The 25,879-nt window shown below is 39.9% G+C and overlaps 3 protein-coding genes across 9 annotated transcripts in view; 2 read left to right on the top strand and 1 right to left on the bottom strand.

The window, feature by feature from the left end:
* The first annotated feature begins 2,377 nt into the window (after positions 1 to 2,377).
* Positions 2,378 to 15,765, top strand: MIOS (meiosis regulator for oocyte development). 3 transcript variants are annotated; one of them, XM_050327165.1, is made up of 11 exons: positions 2,378 to 2,516; positions 3,381 to 4,750; positions 4,955 to 5,053; positions 5,985 to 6,242; positions 7,420 to 7,589; positions 9,408 to 9,473; positions 10,125 to 10,283; positions 11,012 to 11,164; positions 12,309 to 12,513; positions 13,610 to 13,739; positions 13,957 to 15,765. In XM_050327165.1, exons 2-11 carry the CDS (start codon positions 3,454 to 3,456, stop codon positions 14,051 to 14,053), a joined length of 2,634 nt encoding a protein of 877 aa, XP_050183122.1. In that variant the 5' UTR covers positions 2,378 to 2,516; positions 3,381 to 3,453; the 3' UTR covers positions 14,054 to 15,765. The 3 variants fall into 3 exon arrangements, 2 of the variants coding, with proteins under 2 accessions (XP_050183122.1, XP_050183113.1); XM_050327156.1 differs by having other exon boundaries at positions 2,379 to 2,516; positions 3,384 to 4,750; XR_007630222.1 differs by lacking the exon at positions 2,378 to 2,516 and having other exon boundaries at positions 2,558 to 4,750; positions 13,268 to 13,739; positions 13,957 to 13,975.
* A 2,434-nt stretch (positions 15,766 to 18,199) lies between these two features.
* On the bottom strand, positions 18,200 to 21,253 carry RPA3 (replication protein A3). The gene is made up of 4 exons (XM_050319941.1): positions 21,122 to 21,253; positions 20,769 to 20,843; positions 19,217 to 19,325; positions 18,200 to 18,723 (listed from the first exon to the last, which is right to left on the bottom strand). The coding sequence occupies exons 1-4, from the start codon at positions 21,218 to 21,220 to the stop codon at positions 18,641 to 18,643; spliced, it is 366 nt and encodes a 121-aa protein (XP_050175898.1). The 5' UTR covers positions 21,221 to 21,253; the 3' UTR covers positions 18,200 to 18,640.
* Positions 21,254 to 21,278: 25 nt separating this feature from the next.
* Positions 21,279 to 25,879, top strand: part of UMAD1 (UBAP1-MVB12-associated (UMA) domain containing 1) — a 77,428-nt gene continuing 72,827 nt past the window's right edge. For 2 of the 5 annotated variants that reach the window (XM_050319890.1, XM_050319908.1), the window contains exons 1-2: positions 23,029 to 23,131; positions 24,276 to 24,327. The gene's annotated coding sequence lies outside the window, so the exon portion shown is untranslated. Of the gene's footprint in view, positions 21,320 to 21,512; positions 21,534 to 23,028; positions 23,132 to 24,275; positions 24,328 to 25,879 lie in introns of those variants that run through there. The other 3 variants (XM_050319880.1, XM_050319899.1, XM_050319926.1) reach the window with 3 other exon arrangements.

Genomic DNA, 25,879 nt, shown 5'->3' with positions numbered 1-25,879 from the left:
TTTGCATTAGTTTTGAGGTAAATTATTACTTATATTTGTAAGAAAAGTGAGCAAAGATTAAAATAGTAATTGTTGAAAAGAGATTCACTTTACTTCCTGGCAGTCCAGTTCCTGAAATTCCACAATTCCCTTCTGGACCAGGTTCACCTTGCTGTCTTTAAAGAAAGACAAACTCATAACCCCCCCCAAAAAAACCATCCACAATTCCACTTTAGAATAATTTTTGCAAACTTTTTTACTTCACTAACAGCCTAAAGCAAAGATGACCAAAGTTTTCATGTGCAGACAGTACAGCATCTGTTGCGTTGCCATTTTGTGGCTCCAAAAATCTTGTACATTCTGAAAAACTAAATAGCTCATCTATCTATCTATTAACTTGCTTTGTACCTGTCGTTGGAGTAACAGCATTTACTGGTTCAAAATACAATATTTCATTTTAAAATTTCTCTGAATCTCTCTTGTGCCAGAGACACAGGAAACAACCCTTCTGTAGATTGTGTATATGTTAGTAGTGTATTTGGACCATCATTAGAACTCAAGAAATGAGATCTCAGATACTTCAGCTGCTGATTCGCTAGTACCTAAAGAACTTACTCTTAAAATCAAAGACAAATGATGTGATTATTGCAAATATTAGCTAAACTCATAAACTCCCATACTTTCCCATGGAAAAATGTTAGGAACATACAAACTGAATTTCATCTTTGTCATAAAAAGAACCAGCAGGTGATTATTTGAAACAGATGTGAAAAAGTCACTATGTCCCACTTCAACAGTAGCAGAGGAAATGGAATGATGAAAAATGAAAGAGATAAGCATGAAAATACAGGCTGCCAATTTTGCCTTTGATATATGATAGGCTACTCTATTTGAACTACTCTTATTTTTTTCTGCATGCTGTGGCCTTTTTTATTTTTCAAAACAACTGCTGAGTACCTAAAGATTACCATTATTAAGGGGGAAAAAAGTCTGGTTTTATAAGGAAAAACGCCTTTAAAATGGAAGAAATGTCAGAATGAAATCTAAGCCAACTAGTTGTTGTATGGTTATACCACATTTGTGGCTTAAATTAATAAACTCCATGAAAATTTAACACACAAAATGTAGTTTCTTTGGATAACACAAATTCTCCAGTATGTTTAGAGACAAGAAAAAACAGAAAACAGACATTAACACAAATGATATTAAAAGCCATGCCATTCACATTTTTTAAATTGAAGGCACTCAACACAGGGAGATTATTGAAAAGACGGATGGACAGTGCTTTATCATACATTTTCTTTAAAAAGTTTTGCAAAGCTATAAAAACACTGGTAAGACCATTACAAATTATTTACTGCAATTCAAAAGAGAAAATAGGAAAACGTTTAATGAGGAAGCCAAAGAGTATGCATTTCATTTCTTTTCTGAGAAAAGAAAGAAACAAGAGAAGCAGCTAAAATAAGGAACTAATAAATAAATAAAATTTAAATATGTCCCGACCAAATATTAGTTTCTTTCTATATGAAGAAGGAAATTATTCAGTGAGAACTTGAAATTGTCCAATTAATACTTCAGCTCGTAATTTTTATTTCAGACAAGTTTGAAGAGCATTAAAAACAAAAGGAGAAAAGGTTAAAATTCACATCTCCGCAGCTTGTAGAAAAGCAGATTGTGAAATTCTAATAATATAGGAGCAAGGAAATATATATATATTTTTTTCAGGTAGTTTAGAAGTAAGAAAACGTTATTACTCTGAGTTTCATCAAATACTGGAACAGGTTTCCTGGAAATGTCCCAAAACCCTTTGGCTACTTGAGTAGGTCCCCAGAAAGAGAGGGTAGGGTTAGATGGAATATGAGGAAGAAATTTGTCACTGTGAGGGTGGTGAGACACTGGCACAGGTTGCCCAGAGAAGCTGTGAACGCCACATCCCTGGAGGAAGTGTCCAAGGCCAGACTGGACAGGGCTTTGAGCAGCCTGGTCTAGGGGAGGGTGTCCCTGCCCATGGTGGTGGGGGGACGGACTGGGGCTGGAACGGGATGGTCTCTGAGGTCACAGAACCACAGGGTGGATCAGGTTGGAAGGGATCACAGTGGGTCATCCGGTCCAACCTCCGTGCAAGGCAGGGCCATCCTAGAGCCCGTGGCACAGGAGTGCCTCCAGACGGTTCCGGAGCAGCCCCTCTGCTCCATGATCCCACATCCCACTCACTACCGGCCGCTGGGGAGGGCGGGGCTCCCGCGGCCAATGGGAGCGCGCGGGGCGGGGCCGGAAGTGCTTGCGCGGCTCCGCCCCGCGCCAGGCGGAGCTTCCCTCGCCGCTTCCCGTTTCCCGTTGCCGCGCGCGCCGGGATCGCCCCGCTGCTCCTTCCGCGTCGCCCCCGCCGCCGGAAACCCACCCGTGCTTCCCGTGCTTCCCGCGCTTCCCGCGCTTCCCGTGCTTCCCGCTCGGGCGGCGGGGCCACCGGGTCGCCACCTTCTCCCCCGCCCCTTCCCGGCGGCGGAGGTGGTGCTGGAGCTGGAGGGTCCCGCGGGGTGGGTGAGCAGCTGCCGCGTCCGGGAAGGTGGGAAGGAGGGAGAGGAGGGTGGCGGTGTCCCGGCTCCTGCCGGGAAGGGGCTGCGGAGGGGCCCCTGCACCTCTCGGAGCTCGCAGGAGCCGGGCAGGCACGCACAGGCCCGGGGAAAGTAAATACCGCTGTCTTTGAATGCTTCCCAATCCACCACGTCCCTTTTCTCAGTTATAAAAGACGTTTGCGGGGTCTGTTTGTAGGGGAGCATGCGGAGTGATTCTGGGCACGAAGCTACTGAGAGAGTGTAGATGGAGTTTAACAGTGATGTACCTTTGTGAATGTTGCTGGGCCAGATACGAACGAAGACGAGGTTACATTGGGGCAGGAGGTGGCATCAGGAGCTGTACATTTATTTCTGTAGAAATCTTCAAAGACACCAAGCCTTTCTAGGCTGTGGAGCAGGCTGCAGACAAAACAGACAGACTCTAATTTTTGTCAACTAATGCCCTTCAATTAGGGAGAGAAATTCTCTTCTGGATGTTTGAGGGAGTGGCTCGTTCCCGGCAACCCACCCACGAATTGTGCCACATCCCATATTCGTTAATGTCTTCTTGCCTAACACTGGTGTGGAGTTTGTAAACACAGCAAATCCTGTTGTCATCAGTTTGTAGGTGGCTGTGTTGGCTCTGTCTCAGTAGGTACATGCCAGGAAGGTGTGCTGCGAGGAAAATGATGTAATGCAGAGAATGCTTAAGGTTTTTGGCCTGAAATGTGTTTACGTCTTAAATCCCTGGGTTAAAAGTCATTCATATTTTTGTTTGTTTAGTGATGAACTCAAATTGCGAAAGAACTTGGGTTTTGATAATGTTCCTGCAAATTGTTTTCTCAGCAGTTTTCATATGCATGGATATCACCTGAATCTTCTTACCAGAGCTTAGGTTGTACGTGAGCTTACCCCAACCATGAGTGGCTCCAAACCTGATATTCTGTGGGCCCCGCACCACGTTGACAGATTTGTTGTGTGTGACTCGGAGCTGAGCCTTTATCACATCGACTCTGCTGTGAGTTCAGAGCTCAAGGCAGGGTCCTTGCGGCTGTCGGAAGAAACTACGGCTACGCTGCTGTCCATAAACTCAGATACGCCCTACATGAAATGTGTGGCCTGGTATCCCAAGTACGATCCCGAATGTCTCCTTGCTGTTGGACAGGCCAACGGCCGAGTGGTACTTACCAGCCTTGGTCAAGATCACAACTCGAAATCTAAAGATTTGATAGGCAAAGAGTTTGTTCCCAAACACGCACGGCAGTGTAATACCCTGGCGTGGAATCCACTGGATAGCAATTGGCTGGCTGCTGGCTTAGATAAACATCGGGCTGACTTTTCCGTGCTGATCTGGGATATCAGTAGCAAATATGCCCCAGAGACTGCAGTTGCTACAGAGAAAGTAAGACTTTCAGCGGGCGATGCGGAATCAGGACTGGTAGTAACAAAGCCACTGTATGAATTAGGACAGAATGATGCGTGTCTCTCTCTCTGTTGGCTTCCACGGGATCAGAAGCTGCTATTAGCTGGAATGCATCGAAATCTGGCTATCTTTGATCTGAGGAACACAAGCCAAAAAATATTTGTAAACACCAAGGCTGTCCAGGGAGTGACTGTTGATCCTTATTTCCATGATCGTGTAGCTTCCTTCTATGAAGGTCAGGTTGCCATATGGGATTTAAGGAAGTTTGAAAAGCCTGTTTTGACCTTGACAGAGCAACCAAAACCCTTAACAAAAGTTGCATGGTGTCCAACAAGGACTGGACTGTTAGCTACTTTGACAAGGGATAGTAATATCATTAGGCTGTATGACATGCAGCATACTCCCACCCCTATTGGAGATGAAACTGAGCCAACAATAATCGAAAGAAGTGTCCAACCTTGTGAAAATTACATTGCTTCATTTGCCTGGCATCCCACAAGTCAAAATCGAATGGTAGTAGTGACCCCCAACAGGACTATGTCTGACTTCACAGTTTTTGAAAGAATTTCTCTTGCGTGGAGTCCAGTGACATCCTTAATGTGGGCTTGTGGACGACATTTGTATGAGTGTACAGAAGAAGGAAAGGCTAGTTCCTTGGAAAAAGACATAGCAACGAAAATGCGGCTCAGAGCTCTGTCAAGGTATGGTCTTGATACTGAACAAGTTTGGAGAAATCACCTCCTAGCTGGAAATGAAGATCCTCAGCTGAAATCGCTTTGGTACACTCTGCATTATATCCTTTATTTTACTGTAGTTTCTGTCCTAAAGAAGTAATATACCTTTGTATGTAAACCACTTATAAGAAATGCATTAAAAAATTTAAATATAATGCAGCATGCTGCAAATGCTTTGCACGTTAACAGGATGTGACTTTAAATTTTTAAAAGCAGTTTTTAAAACACTTGGGAAAAATTAAGCTTCCTATACATGGAAATACTTATGAAGCAATATACTGAAGATATGGATCAAAAACTTACAGGAAACAAAGGTCCCTTAGTTTATGCTGGCATTAAATCAATTGTGAAGTCATCTTTGGGTAAGAATACTGTAATTTTGCTAAGTTCTGTTATAGCATGTTTGCAGAATGACCCACTCATTGGGCTTTAATAATTGTTCAAAGAGGCTGTTTATAAATGTTGAAACAAAGTATTTCTGTTTGTGTTTTAATAACATAAGTAAACAGTTTAAATTACAGTAATTTCCAGAATTTTCAGTGTTCAGCAATCATAAAAGCATAATATCCTCAGAGGTAAATCTTTGAACTATTTCAAGCATTTGAGTCTTGACTCTGGCCCTGAGAATTTTTGCTCCCCACAAGACTATTTCATTTTTCAAAGCTCCACATCTGGATGTAATTCTAGGAATATGACTTTACTGTAGTTACTGCTAACGTATTAAGTACGTTTGCACAACTGTGTTTAGATAAGCTGTCCTGTTCTGAAGTGGTAGTCGCCCTTGGTGTATCGCATTCTGCCTCTTATGCTCACTGAAGTTTTTGTTAGTATAATCTATTATTTGAATCTTCTCTATTCATTATATGACTTATTAATATATATGCTCCTTGGAGCAAAAAATAAGTTGTCAGTGGTGGGAAAGCTTCTAGCACATTGATGCTGGCTAAGAAGAAAACTGGTAGAGCAGGTACTTGACTGTGTATTGTGTATTATGTATTTTCATTTTGAACATACTGAAAAGCCCTGTCAACTGAAACAAGAGGTAGAAGAAGGGGAAAAAAAACTTAGTGGGGAATGTGTGTTAAGTTTAGGTGCTTTTTTTTTTTTAGCAGATAAAAATAAATTTTGTGTATGCTGCTCCTTACTGTGGAGTTGTAAGCACTGTTAATTTGAAGTACTAAAAAATAACACTCAGGTTTTGCACTCTGTGTTACGATTGAAATGAAAGCCTCATGTTGTGATTGCGATTTAAATTGTGATTTAAGCATAATTTAACTTATTTCCCATTTCTAGGAACAACAGAGAACCTCAGGCACAGCAGGAGTGGATCTGATAGACAGGCAGATATTATTCAATATCTGAGTGAGGAGAGATACTTGGCTTTGCAGCTCTGTGGGTGGATAAAGAAGGGAACAGATTTAGATGTGGAACCTTTTCTAAATTCATTGGAACAGGAAGGAGACTGGGAACGAGCTGCTGCTGTAGCACTTTTCAACTTGGACATACGGCGAGCAATACAAATTCTAAATAAAGGGGCTTCCTCAGGAAAAGGTGCGTATTGTGTTTAGTGTCTTTTATTTTGGCACTGTATCAGATTAATTTTTTTTTTTGCTATTAACAGCATAGATAGTATGGAAGATAGTATGGAAGAGATGCCTGTTGTCTTATAAAGTTGTTACTTGAAGCGGTTATATTGGAGCTTGAGAATCTGACAGTCCTGGTATTTTACTCCTCAGACTACCATATGTCATAGTGTCTAATTAAAATAGATCATATGTTTCAGAATTTCCTACTGATACAAACCCCAGAGAGACATACATTCGGAACTAGTGGGATTCTTTTACTTTAATGGATTTGCTTCTTGGCAAGATGTCATGTAAATCTGCTTCTGTTGGGCTGTATTGCCAGTGCGGTGGCTGTGGAATAATAAGAACATAATGTTTGGGATTTGCAGAAAACATTTGGTTTGGGGTAATATTTGTTAAGAGTTGCAGTGTATGATGGAAAAGTCAAGACACTGGAGCCAGGAGATGGAAGTGGTTTTGTTCTGTTTACTTGCCAGTATTCCTCCTACAGCTCTACAGTTCTCTATTAAATTAGAAAGACTATCTTACCACTAAAGTGGGTAGGTAAGACAAGACAAACTGTTAAGATTCCTTTATTTTTAATATTTCCCCTTTTAGTGGGGGAATGAGTGTCTTGTCTCTACTTTCCATAGGGGAATTCAGAGTGAAGACATGCTATCTTCAAGAATAAAATTGAACTTTCTGACAGAATGAATATTTAGATGAAATAGTTTCATGTTTTTGGGAAACTTCTTAACTTGAAACTGCTATATAACATTGTCATCCCTCAGCTAGGTCTGGATATACAATCCTGTTTTTCACTTCTTCAGGATATGAATTATGATAATGACAGTCTTTTTTGATAGCTATTTCAAAATACCAGGACCAGTGTGATGTTGTTTAAAGTATGAAGAGCCTGTTGTGCATGTGGGCTTGTTACTTTTAGAGATGTTAACTTACCTGAACAGAGGCATTTAATGCAAAACCAAGTGTATACATGCCAGTGTATGCACGTTTATTTTAGCTAGTGTTAATTCTACTGCATTTTTCTTGCATCTTAACAAAATACTGTTTTAAATGGATACTTTCAATTACAGTTTTAACTTTTTTTTAAGTCCTTAACTTGAATAATACTGTTTCACTGATTGCTTTTCATAAATCAGGTGATCTGAACCTTAATGTAGTAGCAATGGCTCTGTCAGGCTACACAGATGAGAAGAACTCACTTTGGAGAGAAATGTGCAGTACTCTCAGACTGCAGTTGAACAATCCCTACTTGTGTGCTATGTTTGCTTTCCTGACAAGTGAATCTGGTTCATATGACGGTGTTCTGGTGAGTAAATTTCTGTTAGGTTAAAATTCCTCCATGTAGTAGGAGCATATAGAAACATGTAGGGGAAGTGCTATATACTCTCCTGATGCTGGCAAATAGCATTTGTTTCTTCTAAACAGACATCTCATATTAGTGAATGTTGCGTTAGTGAACAAATCATGCATAAACAGCCAAAATATCCATTATAGTTCACACATTTTTTAGAGGGATTTTATTCTTAACGTGGAGTTATTAAATCACTAGAAATACATTTTCAAAATAATTTAAACAGTGGGTAAAAAACGAAGAGAGATTAATGGAATTGCAAAAAGCTGAATAAATGCAGGGGAGTTTTCAGAACTTTCATCAAGCTACATTGAATTGTATTTTATTTTCCCTTGTCTACTTGTTAAAATAAGTTCACTGTGTAGGAACAGTAAACAGAGTAGTTTCACTTCTTCTGAAATTGATACAGAATTGCCATGTGAAAAGCAAACTAAATCTTTAATCATGAGATACTTTGAATCTTTGGAGGAGTAACATACTTGATTCTTGGTTAGTGAACAAGAGAAATACTTGAATCAGTAGGAATTATTTAGCCCAAAGTAGGACTCCTGTAATGCAACAGGGTAATTGGCCCAAAGCTGTTGAAAACAAAGCTGCCATAATATGATGCTTTCACAGTAATAAAATAAATAAAAGATTAGAATCCCAGAGGAGAGAAACCTCAATCTTTTTTTCTCTCTTCAAAAGAGAGTATTCTTGTTCTCTGGTAGTAATTTTGTAGTTTTTTTACTGATGAATTAGAAACTCACTGATCATAAGGTGTTATTTGTTTGTTTTTTCATTTTAATTTTTCCTTCAGTGACATCTGTTGAAGTTTGCATGAAAGAGATTTTTGTCAAGCACATCTTGTTTCGGCAGTGTCAATCCCATTTTCTATTCTGAGGATATCAGAAGGGAAAAGTGTGGGCATAGCTAAGTACCGGAATAATCTAGCCCAGTACTTTTTTTCTCCATTATTTTGTCTAGTAAAAGGCTTAAAAAGCAGAAAGTAAATATTGCTGCACCTTGAGTGTCAATATACTTCTGAGAAATTCATGTTCTGGGTGTTTGGAGTTAGTTTTTGTTTGCATGGGGTGTTTTGTTTACTTTTTTAACTTTTATTTGCAATCTTAGGAAGGAATTGAGTGGTTAGGCTAGTTATTTTGTAAATACCATAAAAGTGACTACTCACCCTTAAGGGGAAGGAAGCACCTAAATTTGTAAATGCTCATTGATGGAAAGGAACAACAGAAGTCAGAGGGTTCACAATCAGAAAGTTTTATTAGTAAATTACACAGTTGTCGTGCAAATTGGTATGTTAGTTCCTGACTGACCATATAAGCACACAGAAGTGGGTTTTGGGTAAAGGAGTGGGGTGAAAAGAAAGAGAGGAATTAGAGGGAGATTTTGTAAATATGAAAATTGTTTGTTTTGCCTGTGACTTGGTGAGGCTCTTAGTTATATGTACTAGAAGCACTAAGCCCAGCTCTACATGTCTTGCAGTTTCTTTTCCTAGAGTTTCATAAACCATGTAGGATGTGTTGTAGCAGGCTTTCCTGCCATTTGTATAGACTGTTCCAGTAGCCCCCAGTCTTCCTTGGATGCCTCTATCTTAGTATAAACTATTAAGCTGATACTTAGTGTTAGCTTTCTTCAGATGCCCTGTTTTCTTTCTACACAATCAGCTTCATTGTATTAGTTACACAGTAGTGGAAATGTTCTGATTTTTGTTGAATGTGTTGAAAAAGTGGAAACTTGCATGTGATGTTAGTGTTCCCATTTTTCTCTCTGAAGTATGAAAATAACGTGGCTGTACGAGACAGAGTGGCATTTGCTTGCAAGTTTCTCAATGATGCTCAGGTGAGTTTGTTGCACATTTAAGCAAACTTAAACTGGGCTGTATTCAGAGGTGGAAGAAATTCTGGGGTGGAGGGGCGAACACTGGAAGTAGAGTCATGAGTGATTTGGCTTTTGTCATCACAGTAGTATATAAGGTATGGTATAATCTGGTTTTTAGTTTGCACCTTCAGCTTGGTTTTTGGTTGGGTTTTTGCTTGTTTGGTTTGGGGGATTATTTGTTGTGGGTTTTGTTTTTTGGTTTGGTTTTGTTTGTTTTTGTTGTTGTTGTTGTTTTGGGTTTTTTCTATTAGTATTCATTACATGGTAGTTTAAGTGCTATTGTGTTACATGTAGACTTGTTTTACTGGAGAGTGTTTGTACTTATTCAGTATTTATTTCCAGGTGCTTATGTTGTCTCAAGTTAAGGTTTGGTTTTACAGCAGGAATATTTTATTTTAAATTCACCAAAGTATTTAAAGATTACATAACCTCCCTCTATGCACTTCCTATTGGGAAGTTTAAAGTTTGTTTATAATTACTTGATTTCATGCAATATAGTACAGTATAGTAATTTAACATTTTCTGTGTAACATCAAGCAAGCAGCATATTCTCTTAGCAGAAGACACTCTTTTTACATATATTTATGTATTTATTTATGCATTTTTTTACAGCTAAACAGGTTTATTGAAAAGCTGACGAATGAAATGAAGGAGGCTGGAAATTTGGAGGGAATACTATTAACAGGGCTGACAAAAGATGGGGTTGACTTGATGGAAAGTTATGTTGACAGAACTGGAGATGTCCAGACAGCAAGCTATTGCATGCTACAGGTTAGTGTTTCACTGGAAAATAAAGCTTTACAGAGGAGGAAAAAAACATAGTTTCTTTATCACTGTAGTACCAAATCTTGTGAACTAAAAAGTATTTTCTGTGTTAAATTGGGATGATCTATATTATGCCTGTTTTGTGGAGTCGTATGAAACACTAAGTGTTAATGACAAGAACGTATCTTTATACTGTCTGGTTGAGATAGTAGGGGAAAGAGACAAAAGAAAATCATTGTCCTTTTAACTAGCTACACTGGGAATACCCATTTCCCCACTCATTGCTGGTGTGTTTCCTGACAGGTTCATGACTTTTTTTTTCTTCCAGGATTTTGATGAAGAACAAAGGTGAGGTTGTTTTGTTTGTCTGTAAGCATTAGGTTTGGGGTTTTTTATGATGGACTTATCTTGGCCCTTACACAGTAGCAGCTATTGCCAGCACAGTATTTAAATGCATATGTAATCTTAACAGTGACATAGATTGTGATATATGACAGAACTTTCAAATCCTTCATCTCACAGACACGAGTTCATAGGAGGACTTGGCAGCACAAGTATTTTCAACCAGAGAGGCAGACTGAAGAAAACCTTTATCAAACTCAGAGAAATTTCATCTTCTTCAAGCCAAATTACACTGTATTATTTCACGTATCTTGTAGTGCATCTTGTAAAGCCTATTGAAAAAGCGAATAATATGTATTGTTTGTCTGACATTTTTTTCCTGCCTGCTTTAGGGTTCTCCATCAGATGTACTTAAGGATGAAAGAGTTCAGTACTGGATTGAGAACTACAGGAATCTCTTAGATGCTTGGAGATTTTGGCATAAACGTGCAGAATTTGATATCCATAGGAGTAAGCTGGATCCCAGTTCAAAGCCTTTAGCCCAGGTAAATGAAATTCTTGTATGAAGTATGACCAGTCCAGAAAGAAACATGGCGTGGTACTTCCGTAAAAAAGAGGTGCTGGCTGCACCTTGGCTTTCAGGACAGTTTGTGTGCAAAAGAAGGATTTCAGCTAAGGCTGTCCTAAAAAAAGGACCTGTCACTTTTTCCTTCAAGTAACAGGTCTTTCAGAACCTATGACTTATCAACACTTTTTTCTGGGGAAACTGGAAACTCCTGGGTTTTTTTCCTCACATGCTGAAAATTAAAATCAGAGATGTGTCATCCAGCTGAATTCAGTATCAGGGAAAATGATGCTGAAACCAGGGAACTATCTCAAATTGCTCAGTTTTAATTGAAACAAACCTCAAAGCTATTCTGAAGCCCTTGAACCTGGAACTAAAAGTCAACAGCAGCAACTTTCATTATCAGTTCTGAACATAAGCTGACCCAAAAACTAATGCCCTGCCCAAACACTATCTTCTTAACATCTGGTGGCATTTTTAGCCAAAATGGTTTTACTCACAGCACCTTTCACTCTCTCATGTCTTCTAAGTATGTTCATTACAAGCTCTAGGGCCTGAGGGTTTCTGAGGAAGGCTGGTTTTGAATTCATGTTTCCATCACAGCTGTTTAGGGAGAGCTGCATCTGTGCTGATCCAAGTGGGGAGTTGAGTTTACTGTTTCTTCCTTATGTGGTTAACACAAGTAGCCTACAAGTAGCCACAACTTGTGGCATGAGGGGTGCAGATAAATAATATTAGGATAATCCTTAAGTTGGGGACTCTAGAGTGAATCATCCTACTATAAGGAGGGAGAGACCAGACTTGATTTTATAGTAAGTAAACTTAATTTCTTCCATTACTGCAGATGTACTTTTCATATCTTAAATAATATCTTTCGAAGTTTTAGCAGTTATGGATGTTTTTATGTGCTTTTGAAGTACCTAAAGTTAAGGCATACTCTTCTGAGCTGTGTGCCACATCTATAAGCCAAGATGTTAAGAACTCCTTCACAAGTAGCCTTGGCTTTCCAGGGCACTCTCTAGAATATCTGGTAAATAAATGCTTACTAATTTGGATGGATTCACTCATAGGTGTAGCAAAAATGGAACCAAACAAAAAAATTAATGGGCTTTTATTCTCTTTAGGTGTTTGTGAGTTGCAATTTCTGTGGAAAATCAATCTCTTACAGCTGTTCAGCTATTCCTCATCAGGGGCGAGGCTTTAGCCAATATGGAGTCAGTGGTTCTCCAACTAAGTCAAAAGTTACAAGCTGTCCTGGTTGCCGTAAGCCCCTTCCTCGCTGTGCACTTTGCTTGATAAATATGGGAACACCAGTTTCCAGCTGTCCAGGTACGACACAGTGGGTTTTAGTTACTCAACTGCAGTAGCAGTTAGAGGCCTAATTAGCAGTTCCTATTGGAAGATCTTCTGTTGCACCTTTTTCTTTCTTTGTGCTCATACTGTAAGTAATCACAGTCATCATTTTGAAGGGAGAAAGACCATAATTAAGAACTGGTTTATATCCCATCTGATTTTGTGATGAAGCCTTTGTTTCAGTTCTTTGGGGTCAGACAATATGCACAATTACTTGGTTCTGACAGTTTTCCCAATGAGATTGTCAGTGAAATTCCATAGTTGGACTGATGTAAAGATTCAAGTATTGTGGAGGTCAGTATTGTGAGCTTTACAACTGAAAGAAATGGAGAATCTGTTTTCTTCAGATGAATTGCAGTGATGCTACATAAATTTTAGAAGGTAAATGAATTAATTTTTAGATGCAAGAGGAAGAGAGAATAAATTTGATGTGTTCTTTCTTTCACTAAGAATGAAAGTATAGGTCATGCTGTCACAGCTAAGAGATATTACAACTAGAATTTTTTTGGTTCTAAATGTCTTGGGCTCAGGATTATGTAAGAGCTAAATGAAACTGATTTTGTCCATATTTTTAAGTCAGTCTTGTTAGAGAACCACAAGCAGCTGTGCAATTGTTATCTGTTTATATCTCTTCTCATTCTTTCACTGATCTGTGTTAGGACTTCTATATTGTACTCTACATTTTCCAATTCCTAACTTAGATTTTGTTTTTTTTTTTTTTCTAAAGCAGAACATTTCATGTGCAACAGAACAGAGCCATAATTCACTGGAACATAAATCAACCACTGAAACATAAATCACCATTGAAAGACATTTTGTCTGTAATATTTGCTTAATAGGCAAGTTTAGCATGTCCGTACAATGTGAAACAACAGCTCAGTAATGTAATTCTTGTTTTGGCATTCCACCAGTTCTTACTAATTTTACTGACTTCCCTTTTAAAATCAGGCCACTTCTTCACATAATGTTCCTAATTTCAGATTCATTTTAATAGTGTTGCTGGGACTGAAATATAAATGAAGTGTAATGATTTACAGATGTATTTGGGGTTTGTGGGTTTGCCTCTGTACAGGAGGATCCAAGTCAGATGAAAAAGTGGATCTTAGCAAAGACAAGAAGTTAGCCCAGTTCAGCAACTGGTTTACCTGGTGTCACAACTGTAGGCATGGTGGACATGCTGGGCATATGCTGAGCTGGTTCAGGTAAGTTGATGTTAAAATCTTTGTTATTTCACATGTGTGTGCTGCACTGAATAGGACGTGCCTCTTTCACTGTATCTATCATTAAAATGTTTAAATAGTAAAACTGAACTCTGATGCTGAGTTTTTCTCAGATACTACACCCCTGCACATAGTTTAATGTGTAGATGGCAAAATTATTTTACCTGTTTTTTTCTTTTTTTCTGCTATTGCTACTTAGAGACCATACTGAGTGCCCGGTTTCTGCCTGCTCTTGTAAGTGTATGCAGCTGGATACAACAGGGAATCTCATTCCAGCAGAGACTGTCCAGGCATAAATATTGTTTGAAAATATGTGGCTCTCTAATGGATGTCCATCACAGTCCAAGCATATATTTTAGACAAAGGTAATTTTGTGACTTACCGAGTGTGGAAAAAAAAAATAAAATGCTATCGAATTAGTAAAATGATGTGTGTATGAGTGTGCTTGGTAGAAACAAGTATTCCTGAAGTGAGCCTCTATAGTGTGTGGTCCTTATTCAGAGGACTGGAAGAAAAGAACTCCTGGATTTGTGGACTCTTTGGATTTACTGAAATCCGAAGACCTTTTTCAATGAAGTTTTCAGGATAATGCTGATCGGCCCCAAAGCTGTGTTTATATGCTGTGAAAGTGGACCTTCAAAATAAACACTTGAAAAGTGTCCTTCAGAAGATGGCAAAGTGATGCTGTGCATTCCTCTGTTCATTGTTTGATCACGCTTTCTTGTATGCAAATGATGGTTTCCTTGTAAGTTCATTCAAAGTGCCACTGTTAACTGTGTTCTAAAGGTTTTTATTTTAAAGAAAAATCCATTTCTTTCCCAAGTTTTTTTCATAGTAAAGCAATGTCTTTGCATTCAAGCTCTTATTTAATTTGCCTACATACCTAGCTGATGTGAATTACAAAGCTAAAGAATTTGGGGGTTTGCTCTCCTAGCAAAGTCTGCATCCTAGAGAGGAGTTCCCCGAGTGAGAAGTCATGTGTCTGTTTCAGTGCAGAGTGCAGATAAACTATAGGAGGTTTTTAGTTGATTGATTAATTTAGTACTGTGAAGACCTGAAATCGCAAGGACTGGAGACTTGTAAATATTGGTTTTAAACTACATGCTGAGTTTTGACTACAAAAATATTTAAAGACTCTGAGATAATCAGGATTTCCCTGTACTTCTGAAATATACTGGGAAGTGTGGAATCAACCTATATAAATCCTGCTTCTTGTCACTATCAGACATTAGTCTGCTCCCAAAAGGCTGCACAGTTTTAAGTCATTGATCAGACTAGTTCTAGATGAGTAACCAGCTGGAGTTAAGATTATTTATTAACTTGAGAGAACATCAATGGTATTTTGCTAATATTGTGCTAGGAGCTAATTGGTATTGTTGTCTTTGATTTTGTAGGCAACAAAACACACAAATTAGGGACAAAAAACAAAACCTGTTTTAAGGTATGTGATAATAACATCAGTTTACTTGGTGTGTGTTTATTTATAGTATATGAGTTACTTAACACTTGTGTGCTATAAAGTACTAAATGGAATGCTAGCAATAAACTGGTACTGTATTGCCAGGACTGTGAAAACTGGTGTTTTAAGAGAATATATTGTAATATACCACTAGTTCTCATGCTCTAATGTCGTTTTAAGAAGATAGAATGTGGAAGTGTTTTTTGTGGATGTACGAGATTACATTCAGGACTTTGCGCTATATTTTCTGATTTAGCATTAATGTTGTAATCTGTGTTTTTTCTGATCTAAAATTCTTGCCTAATTGACAACAATCTTTTTCAAGTTAAAAATCTAAGAGGTACTTGATACTTTTAGGCATGGGAGAGCAGTTCCTTTTTTTTCTTGTTAGAATATTTATTTCCTTTTTCCAGTATTTTTGCACACTTCATTTTGCTGTTGAAGAGCTCTTCAAAATGTTCTCCATTTATAAATGTAAACTGGGGCTTACTGTATGATACTCTATTTATATAAATACAGGCAATAAAGCTTTTGTTTTATGGAAATGAAGATTTCTAAGTGTCACGTGTGTTTTTATTGTTCTGCAGTAATATTTAGTACATTTTCCTGATAATTTCCATTTCAGTTGAATGCATGTACCACCCCACAATGTCTCACTTTCTTATGGAAAGAAAATTCATCTATAACAACTTCAACTCGACTATACCTGTTTGTGTCAAATTCTGTCATTGCATTAGATTAAATTACATGCTCACTTTGATACTCATCATGTCTTTGAAATGTTTTGATTATAAAAGTTGCATAGTCTGGCACAGCACTGCTGTCAGTTTTGGCTGTTAAATAGTAATCAAGCTTTGAGGTCAGTAATTACACTATTTGCAAAATCTACAAATCAAGAGCTATATGTTTTTTAGTTATCAGATTTTTTTCCTTGTTTTGCTTTTAAATTAATAAAGCTGTGCTTTTGGGGGTGATTTCTTGTCTTCTAATAAAAACTATAGCTACACTCATTTTATTAGCTTCAGTTTTACATTTACTCTTCCCTGGTATCTGATGAAGGTGGCCTTGCATGCTAATGTGTTTTGTCCCTGTGGTTCACGCCAATTGCATTTCGTTGTTTCCATTTCCTTAGATGCTCCAGCCTGGCCTCCCTTGATTCAGTAAAAGCACTTTATCATCATGTGCACAGGCTGCTTACACATGAGCACCACACAAGTTGGGCATGTGTCCCGAGGAGGGACAGCAGAGCAGGTGAGCAGGGTCAGCCAAAAGCTCTGAAAAAAGGTGCCAGATCTCAGAAGTCACTCAGGAGTATGGTGGGAACAGTCCTGTCCCAAATGACACGACCTTCTCAAAGTCAGCTCTGATTATGTAATTCACTTCATACCCCTCTCTCCTCTCCCAGATTCCTGCCTTTTACCAGCCTCATGTCCTCCCAGAGAAGCCACCAGCTATTCACACCTTCCATTACTGGTCCTGCTGCTGGCCCTGCCTTTGGTGACATCCTTCTCTGGTGTTATTTTACTTCCTGGAAGAAGAGTTCAGAACTCAAAATGAATTTGCTGTAATGTATATTCTTACTTACGAAACACCTTTATCGTGTGTGTGATGCCTGGGGCCCGGCTAACCATCAGCCCTAGCTGACAGGTAGCAGGCCCCATGGTTATGCCTTTCCCTTGGTATTTGGAATGGCTGGCAGTTTCCCACGTGGTAATGTGGGAAATTATGCTGGTAAATGCATATATGACCTGAGCATTACTCTAATAGCAAGAATATTTTACAGTTCCTTGCACTGCTGTCTCATTAGTACAGCCACAGGGCCAGGGTAGGCCATTTATTCCCACAGCCTGATAGTCTGTAGAGAAGCAGATCAATGAAAAGTAGGGGAAACTTTTAGTTGTGTACTGCTTGCCCAGCCACCTTTCACTGCTGTGGGACTGCATGACAAGAAGAGTCTTGACTGACAAAGGGAAACTCATTTCACACCCAATGTAGCCATGATCAAACATTTACTCACAAGACCTTGTACCCAAGGATGGTCCCTTTAAAATTCTAAAGCCATCTAGTGGTAGGCTGCTTTATTTACACACTGTGCATGCACAAATTAGCAATTTTCTAAAGCAGAATAGAAGAAAATAGTTCTGAATGCTAGGAAAACATGCACACAGTTATTAAGAATGACATCGCATTCTACTGAGCACTAAAATAGTGGTGGTGATAGCACTACAGGACAGAGCCTGCTATAGTGCCTTAGGGACCTTGTGTTCCTGTTTGCTATACGAGATTGACTCCTATTTCAGAAAGCCTCCTCCCTCCCAGTGACAGTGACTGTGTCACTGTCTGTATTTAGGTAGAGAGGGGTTAAAAAACAGACCCCATGTTAAACTGATCATCTCCCGAATTTGCAGTAATTTTGATTAATAGGTCTTTGACACAAATTTCTTGACTGAAAAAAGACATCTATAAATAAGCACAAAACTAGCAATCTTATTAAAGCACTAAATCTAGCTACTAAACCTGAAACCTGTTTGTATGAAAGTTTAATGAACATGGCTAAGGTTTATTTAAAATATTTTGAAATATTTTAATAATTCACAGAGAGTATATCCAAAGATTGATTTTACTTTGATTGTGCTACCTTAAGAGACCTTAAAAATTCTGCTATGAGTTGTGTAAGTAGCCTGGATAGTAACAAAGTTGAGAACTGTGTGGAAGTTCCTATTGTTAAAGTCACCATGACACACTGGCTGAATCCTGATACTGCTTATTGGATTCCCACCAAGAATTAAGGTTATGATGGGCAGTCAGCTGAGCTTGAAATCCCCAAGACTAACTAGACATATTCCAAGTGTTTAACACCAGTGCAAAAGACAAGTACCTTGTATTCCACTTTGTTATATATAACAGTTTCAGGTTAAGTAGAACAGGAGTCACCATATATCACTGAAAACAGCACGCTAACAAGCAATACTGACACGAATAGTTAAGTGTAAGATCTTTTTTATTGGTTGAGGCCATTTTCAAGATCCAAAAGACTACCTGCTGTTCAATAACTTTGTATCAAAGCAACTGTAATTAAAAATCTTTATAGTAAAACCCCACCAAATTACTTCAGTAAAGTATCCTATAACCTCTTCTAATAACAAAAGGATTCTTACAAAACTTCTGTTTCTGACACATCTAATCCTGCAAGAGAACGCTCCTCATGGATGCAAAAGGGTTAGATATATACAGTGAGCAAGACATCCACAGAAGTATTCTCCTTGCTCAATAAATACATTTGCAAAGAAAATACTCTCCACTGGCAATACTTAGCACAAGTAACAGCATCTTTTTGATATATTTGTGGAAAATAAATGCAACTGTTACCATGCTGTCAGGTACTGCTGTCCCCCCTGAAGCAATAAATATATGCTAAGAAAAATCAAGTGTTCCTCCCAGTACCAAATGGGAAGTAGTCAGGGAATTCATGAATAATTTTTAGTGCTTCATTGTAGAGTTCCAGATCTGAAAGAGGGCAAAGAAAACAGTTATGACGCATAAGCTAAATTCTCCAGAAGTCAATGACAACATTAAAGCATTGCTTATTTTAAAGCAGCATAGCTGAGTAATCCCAGTTCCCCTCAACTTCCCATTTTCCCCAAGGCAGCAACACTTATTGCTTGTTTTCTGGAGGGTTATTTTTAGGCCCAGTGGCTGCACAATCACACTAAATTCAGGCCAAGGTGAGAACTGCACTGTCAGGAGTGGGGGAACAATCAGAGCATGGCAATGATCAAGACTGGCTTCGGCTTTGAGCAACTCCCTACAGTTTGACCATAAACCTCTACATTTGGTACAGAACTTTTCTTGTGACACTCCTTTTCTACAGCCTGCTCCATATCTGGCAGCCTGAAGAAAGACTTTGTCTGTAAGAAAAGGTAATCAGGCTCTGCCTTCTTATTTACTGAAGGAGAGTTCAGAACTCAAAATGAATGTTATAATGTATATTCTTACTTACCAAATGGACTTTTATCTTCTCTGAACTGGACATATGACACACACATGATGGTTGCCTGATTTGTTACTCTTCCCACTACTTCAATAATTCCTGAGATCTCCTCATCTAGCTAGAAAACATACCAAAGATGAAATTAGCAACACTAAATTAGCTGCTATCTCTACTTAAGAGCACAGCATGTAAGCTAGGAAGTCTCCACAACTGATGGTTTGTTTGTGACAGATTCTGTTTAATGTCTAACAATACAGTACTACTGGATGGCCCTGTTGCCTTTCCCCAAAAAACCACAAAATCCTTGACCCACTTAGAGATTAATCAAATTTGTAATAGCCAATTCAGTAACAGCAAAAAAAAAAAAAACACACAAAAACACATGAAGAAGCATCAGAAGGAAGATACCAGTTTATAAGGATATGAAACTGTATCATTTAAACACTGAGCAGAGAGTAATCTAGGACACAGAGAGCAGAAGAATCCAGATTTGAATGTGCTGCATTAAAACCTGAGTCAATTACAGAACTCTGTAAGAGCTAAGGAGTATCACACATGCCGGAGAGCAGTTCCAGTGTTCCAGATTCAGGAGATATATCTGGAAATTACTTCTTAAGTACTCTGTCAGTAAGTGTTCAGAACACAAAGACACTAGCAAGACTTTGGTTCAACAAGGGAAAAAACTGGCTATTTTCTTGCAGTTGGAAGTTAAAGTCAGCTAGCTTCACATTTATAAGACAAAAATGTGCCAGATCAAAATGCATTTTTATCAACAAAGAGAGAATCCTGTCTTGAAAGTCTAAGAGGACCATATACAATTATTTCACATGAAAATGGTAAGATTTCTCAACATTTAACAACTCATTCAGAGAAGAAGATGTAAATATACACATGCTCTCAGACAAGCTAGAGCATTTGCCATCACAACAAAAATAATCCTTCAATTACAACATTTGCTAGAGAAAAAAAACAGAGAGAGAAGAGAGTGTCAGGGTGTTATTCCTTCAGCGGTATGTGAAAAGAAAGGAAGCAGTATCTTTGTTCAGTAGTTGTCATTATATCTTATAGCCATTGCATTAATTGCTTGGTGGGTTGGTTTTTTTTTCCTAAGAAAGAATGCAGCAATGTCAACTCAAAAAATTCTTGAGAATACCACATTCTTGTGTCTTTTTGACTATAAAAACAATATGAAAATGGGAGCAAAAAGTGAAACTACAATAAAGCTAATACATGTAGTGGAATACATATTACACTGTAAACAACTAATAGAGTAAGATAAAATAGCCAGACAGGGATGTGTCTGACAAGGAATGAGTTCTGTCTCTTAACACCAGTTGAAAATTAATGATGACCAAGGCAGTTCATGGGTAAGACTGCAAGCTAGCTGAAAGATGCAAGAAGCAGAGGCAATGAAATACAGGTGCAAAATGGAATCAGAGATTTTTTTTTTCCTGACTAAAAACTCAACACATGGAAGGCATACACAGGTTTCAGAAGAGACAAAACCTCCGGTGTCCACGAGAGGCGACGCGAAGTACTTCGAAAGCATTCCTTAACTTACAGGTTCGCTCAGCTCCACGGTCGTATGTTTCCCTACTCCATCCGAAAGCACGAAAAGCTTTCCAGTAGGATGAATCTACAAAAGAAAGACATCCCAGGAGGATGAATCTACAGAAGAACATTAAAACCTACAGAAGACATTAGGCCTGTGCGCTCTCAAGGCAGCTGGAAGCCACAGGGCAGCGGGACCTTCCCCGGCGGATCCACCCGCCCCCCGCCCTGCTCCCGGCCCGGCTGGAGCCGCCGGGATGCCCCAGGGAAGACGCCGGACCCTCGGCGCAGAGCCCCAGCGCTGCCAAGGGCGGCAGGGCAGCCGCATCCTCGCCCCGACACCCCGCCGGGCGCGCCGCGGACCTTCTCGACGCGGCCCACGAAGCAGACGGGCTTCCCGATGTGCTGCGCCAGCTGCCCGGTGGCGATGCGCGGCCGCGGCACCTCGTGGATGTCGCCCATCGCCGGCGCCGCTTCCCGCCTTCCGCCGAGGGAGGGACCGGGCACCGGGAACGGGGCGGGACTTCCCCTGCCCGGGGCGACCCGGAAGCGGAGGCGGAGGTCGGTGAGCGGCGGCGGCGGGCGGGGGTGGCCGGGCCGGTGTCGGTGCTGTCGGTGCTGCCGCGACGGGAGGGCGGAGGGGCCGAGCCCCGGGGAGCCAGAGAACGCGGCCGTCCGCTTCTACCCCTGTCCTGGCATTTAATCCTTGTAAATCAGCCCATATTGCCCCTCCCGCCGTTTTCCCTCTCCCTCTAGATGCTGGCTCCCCTCTGGTGTAAGTCAGCACCGTGGACTCGTAGCCAAGAGGGCGAAAGGCATCCTCGGGTCCATCAGGCACAAACAGATGTGACTGTCCCGCTGTATTCAGAGTTGGGGTGGCCTCAGTTGGGGTGTTGTGTAGTTGTGGGCACTGCAGCTGCAACCAGAGGAGGGAGTCGAAGCTGGGGAAAGGAATGTCCTGTGAGGAACAGCTAAAGAGTTTGGGTTTCTATAGTTTGGAGAAAAGAAGGCTGATTGCTCTTGTTGCTGTCTACTGCTTCCTCCGGAAGGGATGTGGAGAGAGGGATGCTCATCTCATCTCCCTGATGTCCAGTAGCTATCTCAGTAGCTGCCTCAGGATCACAGAATGGTTTGGATTGGAAGGGACTTTAAAGATCATCTAGTTCCAATCGCCCTGCTGTGGGCAGGGACACCTTCCACTAGACCAGATTGCTCAGAGCTATGGATATGTGGGAATGATTCAAAGCTGCACCAGGAGAGGTTTAGACAGGACATTAGGAAGCATTGCTTTACCAAGAGGGTGGTCAAACACTGGAACAGGCTTCCTGGAGAGGTGGTCAATGCCCTGAGCCTATCAGTGCTTAAGAGGCATTTGGACAATGCCCTTAATAACATGCATTAGCTTTTCATCCTCCCTGATCTGGTCAGGCAGTTGGACCAGATGATCATTGTAGGTCCCTTCCAACTGAGCTATTCTGTTCTGTTCATTTCATTTTGTTTCACCATTAAAGAGCTTATGCTCAATCCCCAGGGTTAGAGCAATTGATGTAAGACAGAGCTGGCATCTGGATGTGGCACTTGCCACACATCTTGCCTTTTTACATATGTTTTCCCTGTCTGTCCCTTGTCTGGAGAGGTTCCTTCCAATTGGTCTTGGGGCAAAGGTGACTATGATATCCTGGTCTGCATCTGATGTAGTGTTGCCAGCAGGCAGAGAGAGCTGCTGCTTTCCCTCTACTCAGCACTAGTGGAGCCATGCCTGGAGTGCTGGATACAAGAGGGCATGTGGACATACTGGAGCGAGGCCAAAGAAGGGTCACAGCGGTGATTAAGGGACTGGAGCACCTTACATATGAGGAAAGGCTGAGAGAGCTGGGACTGTTTAGCCTAGAGAAGAGAAGGCTCAGGGAGTTCCTATTAATGACTATAAATACCTAAAGGAGGGTGCAAAGAGGATGGAGCCAAGCTCTTTTCAGTCATGCCCAGTGACAGGCCCAGAGGCAATGGGCACAAATTGAAACACAGGAGGTTCCACCTGAACATCAGGGAACGCTTTTGTCGCTGTCAGAGTGACTAAGCAAGGGTACAGGTTGCCCAGAGAGGTTGTGGGCTTTCCATCCTTGGAGATAGTCAAAAGCCATCTGGACATGATCTTGAGCAATCAGCCCTAAGAGGGCTCTACTGTAGCAGAGGGTTGGACAAGGTGGCTTCTGGAGGTCCCTTCCAACTCCAGCCATTCTATGGTTCTGTGATTTTCTTTCCATTTCCAGGACTGGTGTTTCAGGAAATACTTAGGAAAATAACTCTGCTCTGGCTTCAAAGAGCGGTCACAGCACTGCTCATGTGCCAACTGTCTCTTCTAACCAGCCACAGGTCAGTTCATATTGCTAACCAGTGCAAAGTGGGTTTTGTTATTTGGCTGGGTTAGTGTTGTTATATGGCAGTAGCTTGGGTCAGCTTGCCAGGGAAACAAGTTACTGCCAGAAGCTGTGCAGAACCAGCATGTGACTGGGGAGTGCTCAGAGTTTGATGAGATTTAGCTGGTTGTCATCTCCTCAGTGTCACTATGCTGTTCACCTTTTCAGTGTTTTCCTTGCAAGAGAATATCCTCAACTCCTTAGCATATCTTCAGAGACTTGAGAGGAGAGGTCTCATAAATGTAGCTGTTGGAGCAAGATGCAGCAGACTGCTGCACAGTGGCTCTTCTAGGGCTGAAGGATTTGAAGGGTCAGCTGCTAGAAAAATACTGTACAAGATCTTACTAATTTGCATCATATTTAGTAGTTGTTGGAGTTTCTCGAAAGAGAACTGTTTGCAGGGAAAGAATTAGGTTTCAACCTACTGAGTATTGTGTCGAATAAACACCTAGCTTTCTCTTTAAGCATTTTCTATGAGGGGTTTGAATGTTTGTATTAGTCTTAATACTGATGTACCTAATACCTAATAGTCCTGGCTTTGCCTTTGTCACCTATGCTTTTATTGTGTGACTTGATTGTGGCTGATTTTTTATGATTCAGCCTCTTCAAGTGTTTTATACTATGGTAATTTGGATTGCATAGTTCTTAGTATTTCTGCTTTCCTTATATTTTTTAAAAACGTTAAAAATAAATATTAACATTTTATGTAGTACAAAAAAATTGTTAATGTTTTGTTACATGTATATCCATTTTTTGTATTTGTGTTTCCATTCTTCTGTTTTCAAGAAATACAAATTAAAGGATTATGACTAATGTTAATGCCAGAGAAAAGAAATTATCTGCCTTTTTTTCTTATTCTTCACATAGTAATTTACATTAGACCAAAAGCTTTTAAACTGTTCTTTTGGTGTCAAAAAAAAAAGAAATCTTTTCAACATGCATGTTCTTGACTCTTAAGTTGGTTGTTTTCATGCTAAGCAGAACTGTACAGGGTTGTAAACATCTTGCTCTTTTTCCGATTGCTGCTTTATTGGTGAATCACAGCAGATGGTAGTATGGAAGTGAGAATTGCTCTGATGCTCTGTTTTCTTCTTCCATAGATTATATAGCTTAAGCTGCTAGATGTGAAATTATTCTGGTTCTTTCTTTAAGGTCAGTTTTGTATCTTGTTCTGTCCTCATTTCATCATTTATGTAATTAGTGACAGTGCCACTGCAGTTCTGCTTTGCTGTAGTCCTGGGCATCCTCTCTTTATCTTAGTCTGCATCTTTGGTGTTTTTAATATTAAATTACGATTCTCCTCCAGTATTGTGAAAATTCAGGAAAGGCTGAAAAGTAATGTTAAATATACTAGGATCTCCATTGTATTGAAAAATTTTATTGGATTTAATGTATTGGTTTGGCTCAAAGGTCACCCATGGTTCTTGTCAAAGGAGACTGACAAAATGCAGGAGGAATAAATTAACCCCTTTGTGCAGGTCTGTAACTCATCTTTGTCCAGTGCCACGTATGTTCTCAGAGCCTCACAGAAAGACAAAATATTTTTTGCAGCCTCACAGAATTGCGATAGTTCACAGCTTATTACTTGCTAATGACTGAAGCGTTCCAAAAGTGTTATTCTTAACTATCAGTGATTGTGTTCACTTTTCTTTTTTTTTTTTTTTTTTTTTTGTGAGGGGGAAACATGAGTAGAAGGGAATAATATATTCCTACCAAGGGAGATTTTTATCTTTAGGCGGTGAATTCAATTTCAGGTCTCCTACAGAAATAAGATTAATCCCATCTGGAAGGGAAAAGTGCTATGCTATATAGGAGAAATGACTACAGGAATGTAGTACTATCTCTGAATGGTGGGTGTATTTTCTGTGATTTTGTGCTGACAGCTTTTAAAAACACCCCACAACTAAGTGCTTTTTTTCCCTCAAGTCTGTGTGACCATGCATCCAGGTCCCCAGACTTCAAATTTAATTTTTACTCTGAAATGAAACTTGTATGGAAACTGGTTGTTTTGAGCTTTCATTACCTGAAATCTCATCTTATCTACAAGTAGTAAAACTCCAACCTGATTCTGCAAGTGCTTAAACTGTGTTCTTATCTTCAAGAGCACGAGTGTTTCCATTCGGCTCTGTGTTTCTTTGTTGGACAGGGGCTTTGTTCTGTTTTAACATGTAATTCAAGAAATTTAGTGGTTGCATTTCCTGTTGCTGGAGAGATTTATGTTTACTTCTGAAGTACCACAATTGATAAAATTCTTAAAAGAGCAAATATGGCAAATGTTTCAGCATTGCTTGTCCATTGCTTTTCCTTTACCTACACTGTACCGTATGCAGCTCTAATTTTTGTTTCTGGGCCCCCCTTCTATTTTGTTAGTAATTCTTTGTTATTTAGTTTATTTGTAGCACTTAATATTGTGTTCAGCAAATTTGCTGAAATGCTGGAAGTGGTAGTTGGTGAGCTCTTTCCTCCACAGACCTGAGATCTACAAGCACAACTTTTGTTTTTAAAAGGTGAACACCTCGAGAAAGAAACAGCTTCACGTTAGTCTTTTTAATATGGGGATTCGGTACCTCCTCCCCACATTCACAATCACAAAATACAACGTGTACCATTTTCTTAGTGCTGGGCCAGTGGTTTTAACAGCGTAAGGACTTGAGGCCTGAGCTTAGGGAGTACTTTTGTTAGCTTTGTTTGGTTTTCTGCTTCA

Source organism: Myiozetetes cayanensis, unplaced genomic scaffold (assembly GCF_022539395.1).
Source record: "Myiozetetes cayanensis isolate MyiCay16 unplaced genomic scaffold, myiCay2020 scf1, whole genome shotgun sequence".
Classification (NCBI taxonomy): domain Eukaryota; kingdom Metazoa; phylum Chordata; class Aves; order Passeriformes; family Tyrannidae; genus Myiozetetes; species Myiozetetes cayanensis.
The sequence above is the reverse complement of the archived record's forward strand: the minus strand, read 5'-3'. Positions and strand labels throughout refer to the sequence as shown.

What these genes read in the sequence shown, in the direction of transcription:
- MIOS (XM_050327165.1), top strand. Translation starts at nt 3,454, where the DNA reads ATGAGTGGCTCCAAACCTGATATTCTGTGGGCCCCGCACCACGTTGAC. An exon ending in CAAGCTATTGCATGCTACAG is followed by an intron (nt 10,284 to 11,011) that starts GTTAGTGTTTCA and finishes TGCCTGCTTTAG; the next exon opens with GGTTCTCCATCAGATGTACT. An exon ending in GTTCAAAGCCTTTAGCCCAG is followed by an intron (nt 11,165 to 12,308) that starts GTAAATGAAATT and finishes TATTCTCTTTAG; the next exon opens with GTGTTTGTGAGTTGCAATTT.
- RPA3 (XM_050319941.1), bottom strand. Translation starts at nt 21,220, where the DNA reads ATGGGCGACATCCACGAGGTGCCGCGGCCGCGCATCGCCACCGGGCAG. An exon ending in CCGTGGAGCTGAGCGAACCT is followed by an intron (nt 19,326 to 20,768) that starts GTAAGTTAAGGA and finishes TATGTTTTCTAG; the next exon opens with CTAGATGAGGAGATCTCAGG. An exon ending in AGAAGATAAAAGTCCATTTG is followed by an intron (nt 18,724 to 19,216) that starts GTAAGTAAGAAT and finishes GCCCTCTTTCAG; the next exon opens with ATCTGGAACTCTACAATGAA.